The following is a 10,256-nucleotide window of genomic DNA, read 5'->3' on the forward strand; positions in this document are numbered from 1 at the left end:
AGTATGCTTTAATTCTAATCTCTTGGTTTTCATTTCATATTTTCTGTCATATCAAACAAACATAATTTAAATGTTGGGGGATAAATGGGAAAGAAATGTGAAAAGCTCATCACCATTTCATTGAAGTTTGATAATTAAATCCTGAGAAATCATAACTGACATATCAGAACTGTATAGTTGTAATAGGCTGTTGTTAATAATGTATAGTTGTTCACTAGTGAACTATTCAGCTTGAATAATTTGGAAATGCCAGAATGGTCCTTCTATGCTCTGAATCAATATTAATTTAGCCATAGCAATGGAAAATAACTAACATTTACATATTACTTTTTATTAAATTAATATCAATTCGATCTTTTGTAATTACTATGATGTTGTTGGTAGACAACAAAGCAAATAAGGGTAACTCATTCATTTATTCCAGCAGTGACTTTTAAGGTAGGTACTATTGTTACCATTTCACAGTTAAAGATATTGAGGCTCTATGTTAAAACTTCCCTAGTCTTCAGGAACAGTAAATAAAGGAGCCAATGGTGGCTCACACCTGTAATCTCAGCACTTTGGGAGGTCAACGCAGGATGGCTTGAGGCCAGGAGTTCTACACCTATCTAAGTGTGCTAGATGAAAACAGAAGGAAAGTCAGAATTTTAAATGTAAAGTTTATGGTAAACATCTTTAAACATTATCATTTAGATTATGGTGTTGTGATCAAGTTTTAGGAAGATCTCATTGACCTCAATCAATGGGGAAGGGGAAGAACTAAGTTTGAGAATAGGAGCACTAATTTTAAGACCTTTGTCATAGCACACGATAGATAATAGTAAGGAAATAAATTAAGGCAGGTTAATTTTGGCAATAATAATAATGGTAGCATTAATAATGGCTAACATTTGTTGTATTTTATCAGCATACACACTGAACACATTACCTTATTTCCCTACTACAAGAGCTCTATAAAGTAAATCATTACTTCCATTTTAAGATTAGGAAATTGAAAACTAGATTCATAATTTGTCTAGAATAACATTGGTTGGCAGACCTAACATATGAACTCGGAATCTAGAGACCTTATAGTCTTAATCACTAAGCCAGTTCACGAAGAAACACTGCTATTCCGAAGCATACTTAGAAGATAAAAACAATTAAATTTGTGATTCAATTGAATGTGGAAGATTCTAAAAATATTTCTGTATTCATGACTTGGGAAATATGGTGTCACTAAAATATTAAGTACACAGAAAACTGGGACAAGATCTGGTTCAGTGGCAAGTAAGGCTAATGGATTACATTTGTGTTACTGAATTTGAAATGCCCAGGGAATTTCTAGGGAAAATGGGCAAGAGTATCTGACTCCATAGGTCTAGAACTCAGACTGTAAAATAAAACTAAAGATACATCTACATTCTTGAGACACCAGCTTCTAGATGGTTGTTAAAACCATGGGGAGGTACGTAGAGTAAGCTAGAAGAGCCAAGTTGGAGCTCCAAGGAAAAATAACATTTCTGGCCTAAATAATTAGAAATACTCCTTTGGGAAATTGAGAATGTACTAACATGAAAATCAGGAGACGAGAGTTCCAAGGAAAATACATGGTCAAAAATATCAAATACTATATAAATATAGAGACAAATATGGATTTTACTGTTTACATTGTTTTAACATTGCAAGGGCATTGAGAATTTATGAGGAAATTCATGTTTCTTTATTTACATTCATCCCTTCTTAACCCTTTCTCACATTTCCTTACTAGTTAAATCATATTGTTTGTTCAAAAATCTTAAGTAGCCCTTCGAAGCACAACATTCACAACTGTCCACAATGGACACAATTTTTTAGTCATATATTTGATCACCCACTAGAAAGCCAATTTTATGTAGGCAAAATCTTTCTGTCTTTTGCCGGAACAATCATCGGCACATAGTTGGCACTTACTCATATTATTGAGGTTATGAATGAATGAATGAGCTTCACTTCTAAACAAGTAGTAAGCTCTAGTCAATATGGTCTACTCTTTCTACACCGGACATTTTTTTCACACTTTTGTTCTCCTTTACCTTTGTTCAGGCATTGTACACTTACACGAATAATCATATTGTCTGTGCTTGGAAACTTCTTACCAATCTCTGACACCTGATCTCAAATGCTATCACAATTTTTCAGGTTTCTTGTATGTCCCCAGTTAGACGCTTTCCTTCTTTGAAATTTTATCATTGTATTGTTCTATTTTGTGATAATCCATTTAGTTTTAGCATATAAATATTTTTATTTTTAAGAATTGCACATTTGTTGAGATCAGAGCTTACAAAAATAAGGAATAGTTATGTGTGCATTGCACATGGTAGATGCTTCAATAGTTATTGACCATAATGCATAGAAAATTATATTTAAGGCTTTCAATAAAGTAAATGTACTGATCAGTGTGTCTCATATATACATATGCACACTTTCTTATGTAATTGCCATATAAATGTACTGTGATATAATCTCTTGAAAAATCATATGATCTATTTGACTATATTTCATCTGTTGGGTTTAGATTTTTAGCATCGTAATGTAGATCACAACCAGACTTTCGTTCTGGCTAACCCATGATTTAGAATTCAAAAATAGTCACATATTCATAGAAAAATAGATTTGAAAGGGGTCCATCTCCATCTCTATACAAAATACTAAAAGTTAGCTGAGTGTGATGGTATGCACCAGCAGTCCCTGCTGCTCAGGAGACAGAGGGGATGAGGTAGGAAGATCATTTCAAACAGGAGTTTCAGGTTACAATGAACTGTTACCATGCCAACCTGGACCCTGTCTGGAGGGAAAAAGAGGAGTCAAGAATTACTCTAGTCTCTGTACTGTGAGCTATTGACAACAGTGTTACGGTGTTTACTGTCTACAATCACTTTTATTCATCCCCACCTTGTTTTTTGGTAACTTAATTACATAGGCTTTATTCTTTCTAGACCCTAAGTTATTTGAATGTGGGATCCATTTCTGATTTAGCTTACTGCCCCCCAACCATTGTATCTGTCATAGAGAACTGCTCGACATGGGAGATGTTCAGAAGAATATGTATTGCACAAATAAAGGCAAAAGTGAAAAGAATGGTCCTACAAAATTAACGTAGAGCAGAGGATGATGTTTATTTTACTTTTTGACAATTAAGTGGCCCCAAAAGGCCATGTTGAGTATATCCATAATTCCTTGTGGAATTGTGATGTTGTATGAGGAAATACAGCAGTTGCTTTGATGCTATATGTGCCTAGGTACAAATTATGGTTCGGCAATTTATGTGGAACCCTAGGCATAATACTTGGGTTTCCTCAGCGAAAACATTGTATTATGTTTTAGATGAGGGCTATGATACCAGTGAACATTGTTGATATGAGGATTAAATGTAATAATACATAAAATACCTAGTTTCATGTTGCTGCATGGTGTACACTCAACATCTTGGTATGAAAATTGTTTTCAAGCCTAGGCAGTATCTCCAGTATTACAACAGAGTTGTCAGAAAAGGTGTGCTTTTGGAATACAATGTAACTTCCTAATAACAGACATCTTACTTATGCAGATAACTCAGGTAGAATTTCCATGCATGATTGAAGTTGCTAAGGAACTTACTGTTTGGTTCCTTCATAAACAATTGAAGGCAAGTATCAATCTGAAATTCTGTAGTTTCCTATGCAATTTACACAATGCCAAGAGGTAAGATGAGAAGCTTTGCCAACAGGCAAAGGAACAGTGGAGATCAAAATAGATTATAAGCTTAAGTAACACTTGGCTTTTCTTGCCACTTTTCCACTAATAATTTACTGAATATTAACCATAGGCAATGTACGACCAGTTCTCTCCACTCTTTCACAGTCGACCTACTTGTAGGAATTTATATTCCTGCTTCCATATCACTTTCCCTAAGAAGTTTTCCATTAATTTGGGTATGTATCTTTTATGTGTTTCCAAAGCATCCCATTGCCATGCTCAATGCATATGACTAATATTAGAGTCAATTATTTAATTTATGTGGGATTACATTACACATTCCATAAACGTGGAACTGTGCATGTCTTATTGTCCTTGCATGCTCAGTACTGAATACTTTGGTACAACTGGACTTAAATAGGGAGGGTAATTTGAACTGTTCTGAAAGTGTTAGAAACAGAGAAAGATAGACAATGTATCTATTTGGAGAACTGGAAGACTCAAACTTAATTTATGATAAGTGGTGATAAAGGCTATGATTGGGAATGTAAGGGAGATAAAGGTGTAATAATAATAAGGAATAGTGACCAAGGTACATTATTAAAGAAAATAAATGGGTCCGGCGCAGTGGCTCATGCCTGTAACCACAGCACTTTGGGAGGCTAAGGCGGGTGGATCATCTGAGGTCAGGAGTTCTAAATCAGCCTGGCCAACATGAAAAAACTCCGTCTCTACTAAAAATACAAAATTAACTGGGCATGGTGGCACATGCCTGTAATCCCAAGTACTTGGGAAGTTGAGGCAGGAGAATCCCTTGAACCTGGGAGGCAGAGGTTGCAGTGAAGGGAGATCACGCCTCTAGCCTGGGCAACAAGAGCAAAACTTTATCTCAAAAAAAAAAAAAAAAGAAAAGAAAAGAAAAGAAAAAACATAGAAGATAAATGTTTACTGAATATTGATTGCTAGATATGATTTCCTTATCATATACTAACATTTCAACCTAATAATAGTTTTGAAATTCATATTATCATTAGAAATGTTCAGTTACCAAATATGTATCTTTGGGCAAATGAACTTTGTTAATGAGTAGAGGATTCTTCATTTTTTGTACATTTTTTAAAATTATTTTTTATTGCATTTTAGGTTTTGGGGTACATGTGAAGAACATGTAAGATTGTTGCATAGGTACACACATGGCAGTGTGGTTTGCTGCCTTCCTCCCTATCACATATATCTGGCAATTCTCTCCATATTATCCCTCCCCAACTGCCCACCCCCTCGCTGTCCCGCCTCTATTCCCCCTGCACAGGCCCCGGCATGTGATGCTCCCCTCCCTGTGTCCATGTGTTCTCATTGTTCAACACCCACCTTTGAGTGAGAACATTCAATGTTTGATTTTCTGTTCTTGTGTCAGTTTGCTGAGAATGATGGTTTCCAGGTTATTTTACTTTTATTTATTTATTTTTGCATTGACTGGGTTGTTTTATAGAAACTAGGCTGTGTTGCCCAGGCTGGTCTTGAATTCCTGGCCTCAAGCTATTTTTCCTCCTTGGCTTCCCAGTGTGTTCAGGTTACAGACATGAGCCACTGTTCCTGGCCTAGGATTCTTTATCCTAGTAGATTCTTCATGGAATCATTGCTATTGTGTCATCGTCATTGTTAAAATTTTATTAAAAAATGATTTAACGTGTAAATATGCAGTATGCTGTTTGCCCTGTAAAAATTACCCAATATAGCTTAATTATTACTAAAATTATTACATTATCACCATGTATACTATCAGAATCTAAATGTTCATTCCTTTTTCATTTCAATACCGCCTTAAAACAAAAGATAAAAGCCATTCTCAATCCTCCACTTAGTACCATATAAAAAAAGAGACACACTCCCACCAACAGCATAAAAGCATTCCTGGTGGGGGAGAAGGGGAGGAATAACATTAGGAGAAATATCTAATATACACGACAAATTGATGGGTTCAGCAAACCACCATGGCACATGTATAACTGTGTAAACAAAACTGCACGTTCAGCACATGTACCCCAGAACTTAAAGTATAAAAGCTTTTTAAGTAAAACAAGAGATAATGAGTTTAAATTTTTATACAAAAACCTAGTCAGTCTTGAACAAGTCATTTATCTTATAAGTGTTTGCCAACTTTAGACTTTAAGTGGAAATAATTGCACTTGCTTGTTTTCATTGTATAGAGATATTCTAAGTTAAAATACACCTTGTCCTCTTGTGTCCTCAGGTGCAAGTGTAGTCAAGAAGTAGGATACCATTTGCTACTAGGCAATCTTTTATTCTCAAGGTCTCCTAACATAGGTATTTGATGGTGAAGAGTTAATTATACTCTTTTCCATCTGGAATCCCAGGGGCCTTATAATATTCAGAAAACAGCTCCCAATGAAAGAGATTGGTTAGATCATTACCTTCCTTCCTGAGAGCATATAAAACTGATTCATAATAGACCTTCTTGCTTTGTTTTGCAGTCAAAATGAAACATGCTTCAAAAGAAAAGCATATATCTTTATTAAAAATGTAATTTTGTATATATATGTTTGTGTATCTGTATTATTTTTTCTCTGTTTCCTTAATAATGTTGTTTTCCCGTCATCATGCTCTTATCATGATGATATTGTTTTATCTGAAATTTTAAGTTGGAGATTGAAATATCAACAATATCAAACTGTTGGTTATAAAACAATTAGTCAAAAGTTTCCTATTTTGTAAATAAAAACTAGGTCAAGGTTGAGCAAAGCATGGTAGCATGTATCTACAGTCTCAGCTACTTAGTAGGCGGAGGTGAGATGACATAAGCCCAGGAGTTTGAGGTTGCAGTGAGCTATGATTGTGCCTCTGTATTGTAGCCTGCATGACAGAGTGAGACCCTCCATGTCTCCAAATAAAAGTAGGTAGGGGTTAGACAGATGCAGAAATTACCATTTATGGAGCATCTACTATGGGTCTGGGACCAGCTTTTCACAAGGATTTTTCATGTGTGATTTTTGGATAATTTATGTAAATTGTATAGGTTTTCTTTGCCATAATGTCATTATTATTAAAATGGGAATAATTTTATGTTCTATTGTATTGAAGAGTTGTGGCAATGAAATGAGTAAAGCATTTGGAACAATCCCTGACACAAAGCAATGATCGATAAAGTATTAATAATAATTAAGTTTTTTTGGCTTTTTCCCTGAAGCAGATGATAAGAAAAAGATATTAATCAATATCTTTTTATGGAGTCAAAGAAAGTATTTAGGATATTCAGGAAGTATTGGAAAGACCCGCTCCCAATATATCAACGTGGATTCAAGGTCTCTCAAAGTAATCAAGTGGTTGGTGAAAAAGGAATAACAGACAAAGAAACAGTTTTTCTTAAAGCTGGGCCCAGGGGAGAAACCACATAATGCTGCTCCGTGGATGTCTAAAGTTCCCCTGAAAACCACAGTTTTTTATTAGACTCTTTCAATAGGAGAGCGGGAGTGAGGCTACACAACAGTGTGGAAATGATCATACAAAAGAATACATTTGCAAATAGTGGTGCACAAAAATCACAACTTGGTATTATAAAAGCAAGACAATGTAAAGATAACTTTTCTGTGTGTCAGCATAGAAATCATACACCTTAGCAAGAAAAGAGGTTAAACATAAACTTATGATTATCAGCAAGAACACATTGGGCTCACAGCTGCAAGGGGAACAGGATCTGACACAGGACAACCAGCCTGACCACAAAGCTGCAGGAGAAGGGGGCCTCCATGCAGGCCTGGAGGAGCAGTGGGAGAAGAAAGACTTTTATATTCTTTTCTCAACTACAGAGGTTTTTCCTCATGACAGATGCCCCTAATGCATCTGTTTATAGGATCTCCATAAGGGTGGCATTCCCTTTCCAGGGCCATAATCAGTATGCCTTTCCTGGGAAAGGAATCTAGGTAATAAGCCTCTCCATTACATGTCTGTTTATAGGCTCTCTGCAATGAGAAACTTATTACATACTGTGTCTCTCTCTGGCAGTCAAGCTAAGCAGTTTGTTCCTTACACAGGGTTTCTATTTTTACAAGAACAGCTCAGCAGAGCCAAAGTTACAAGTTACAACTTCAGCAGAGCCAAAGTTACAAGTTACAGCTCAGCTTTTCACATTATTCTTCATTTTCTTAAATATAATCGATACAGTAAGTAACAAGCATCAGAAAGCAAATAACTCATTTCAGGGAAAGCAAATTCTAAGAGAATTTACAGGTTAAAAATCAACAACAATTTCTTCTTATTTCAGATAGGTTGGGTTTTGCCAATTCTTCCAGAAGCTTGGGGTTGCTCAGTCACCACCAAGGGGTCCACAAGGTTTCCAGTAAGGAAGAATGAAGATACAACTATATCTTCATATTTTGTTAAATGAGAGGTTTCAACTTCAACTTCAAATTCATTATTGTACAGATTGATAAGCTTGAAAATTTAAAAACATTGCCACTTTTCAGCATCATAATTCAAAACCTAAAGACAAAAAGCAACCGCATAATAGAAAATATATTGGTTATATGAAAAATTATAAAAATCTCAAACCAGTTATACATATATAGTAGAGGTGGGGTCTCACTATGTAGCTCAGGCTAGTTTTAAACTCCTGGGTTTAAGTGAATCTCCCACCTAGACTTCCCAAAGTGCTGGGATTACAAGTGTAAGCCACTGCTTCTGGCCAGTTTTTAATATTTTAAGACAGGTATCATTACCATTACTAGGTGACTTTTCTTTTTTAATGTTTCATAAAATTCACTGAAGTCATCTAGGCTTTGTGAATTCTTTTCCAAGAGAATTTTATTATATGTGTAATGGTTATAGGACTATTCAGGTTATCTATTTCATCTTGTAAGAATTAGGTAGTATACGGTTTTTGAGGAATTGGTCCATTCTTTCTAAATTGTCAAACTTACTACCATGAATTTTTTTTTAAAGACATATATTCAGCGTCACAATCAGACTATTACGTTTAGCAATAAACAGCACGGGTGCAAAAAAAAAAGAAAAAAATCTATATTACAACCCTATGTTGGAATGCTTTACACTTTCCACAGAACAGAAATTAAAATAACCTGTTATACAATTAGTCACAAATGCAGTCCTCGAGTTTTTTGCCCACACACATTAGTATTTGTCTAAATCATGTCTTCTTTGTAGCAGCTAGGCCCTGCCACCACTGTGCTTGGCTGAGTTCACAAATCCGTTGTAACCTGTAGCTTCCCTGTCACTTCTCTGGCTCTCCTCTCCTGCTAAGCTTTGTTTCCTAATTAAAATCTTCTGCCACTGCCATAGCTACTGCTGCTACTGGAACCACCATAGCCACCTTGTTTTCATGGTTTGGCAAAGTATTGGCTGCCACCACCATGGGGGCTAACCAGGGCCACCTCCTCCATAACCACCATCATTACCAAATCCATTATAGCCATCCCCACTGCCACCATATCCACCACCACCACAGCTGCCACCAAAGCCACCACCACCACTAAAGTTTTCTCCACGACCAAAGTTGTCATTCCCACAGAAACCACCTCCACGACCACCACCAAAGTTTCCAGAACCACTTCAACCTCTTTGGCTGGATGAAGCACTCGCCATCTCTTGCTTTGAAAGGACTTTCCTAACTCACAGTTTTGGTCATTCACAGTGTGGTATTTCTGAATGACAATCTTATCCTGGGAGTCATGGTCATCAAAGGTTACAAAGGCAAAGCCCCTTTTCTTGCCAATGCCTCGGTCAGTCATGATTTCAATCACTTCAATTTTTCCATACTGTTCAAAATAATCTCTTAGGTGACGTTTTTCAGTGTCTTCTTTAATGCCACCAACAAATATTTTTTTCACAGTTAAGTAGGCACCTGGTCTTAGACTTTTCTTATTATCCTTTCACTGGTTGTAGAATCTGTGGTTCTATTTCTTATTTATTGCTGACTTTAGTGATTTGTGTTCTTTGTCTTTCCATCTTTGTCAGTCTTTGTGGAAGTTTATTAATGTTATTAATCTTTTTTTGAGAACTAGCTTTTGCTTTCATTGATTTTCTCCATTGTTTTCCTTTATCGAGTTTATTTCTGTTTTTATTTTTAACTTTATTCTGCTTACTTTAAGCTTATTTCATTTTGGTGAACTGAGAAGAAAATTTTTAAATATTGGGCCAAAATCCTGAAAGAATTCCAGCGAGTTAAATCTTACTATTCCAATGAAGATATTTTTTGATTTCTCAGAAGTTTCCTGAGAAGTGGAGCAGAACTTTTCAGAATCACTGGCTTATGAAGATAAAAGTTAAACTCTAGATGCCAGCAAAGGGAGAAGGAGGAGGTCTTTTATGAAGACATCAGACCTAAAAATAAGTGAAAATTCCTTTTTTCTTTTCTTTTTCTTTCCCTTTGTTCCCTTGAAAATGGTAGCATGACAAGGGACTAAGGAGTTTCGGGGCCTAGCAGACAGAAGCATGCCTGGAGAATGTGAAAGTGGCAGTGAGACCAGAGGTCTGATAGGGAGCAGGGTGCAGAAGGTGATCAGCATGATTAGGTGATCAGTTATATA

The 10,256-nt window shown here is 36.0% G+C and overlaps 1 protein-coding gene across 1 annotated transcript; it reads right to left on the reverse strand.

Annotated features, from left to right (window-relative positions):
* Nucleotides 1–8,744: 8,744 nt before the first annotated feature.
* LOC116537230 lies at nucleotides 8,745–9,760 on the reverse strand. The gene has a single exon (XM_032259279.1). It carries the CDS (start codon nucleotides 9,456–9,458, stop codon nucleotides 9,048–9,050), a length of 411 nt encoding a protein of 136 aa, XP_032115170.1. The 5' UTR covers nucleotides 9,459–9,760; the 3' UTR covers nucleotides 8,745–9,047.
* Between the last annotated feature and the right edge of the window lie 496 nt (nucleotides 9,761–10,256).

This window comes from Sapajus apella, unplaced genomic scaffold, assembly GCF_009761245.1.
Source record: "Sapajus apella isolate SASKATOON/1434 unplaced genomic scaffold, GSC_monkey_1.0 scaffold108, whole genome shotgun sequence".
Classification (NCBI taxonomy): Eukaryota; Metazoa; Chordata; class Mammalia; order Primates; family Cebidae; genus Sapajus; species Sapajus apella.

Excerpts from the sequence above, each read along its gene's own strand:
- LOC116537230 (XM_032259279.1), bottom strand. The coding sequence starts at position 9,458 with ATGACTGACCGAGGCATTGGCAAGAAAAGGGGCTTTGCCTTTGTAACC.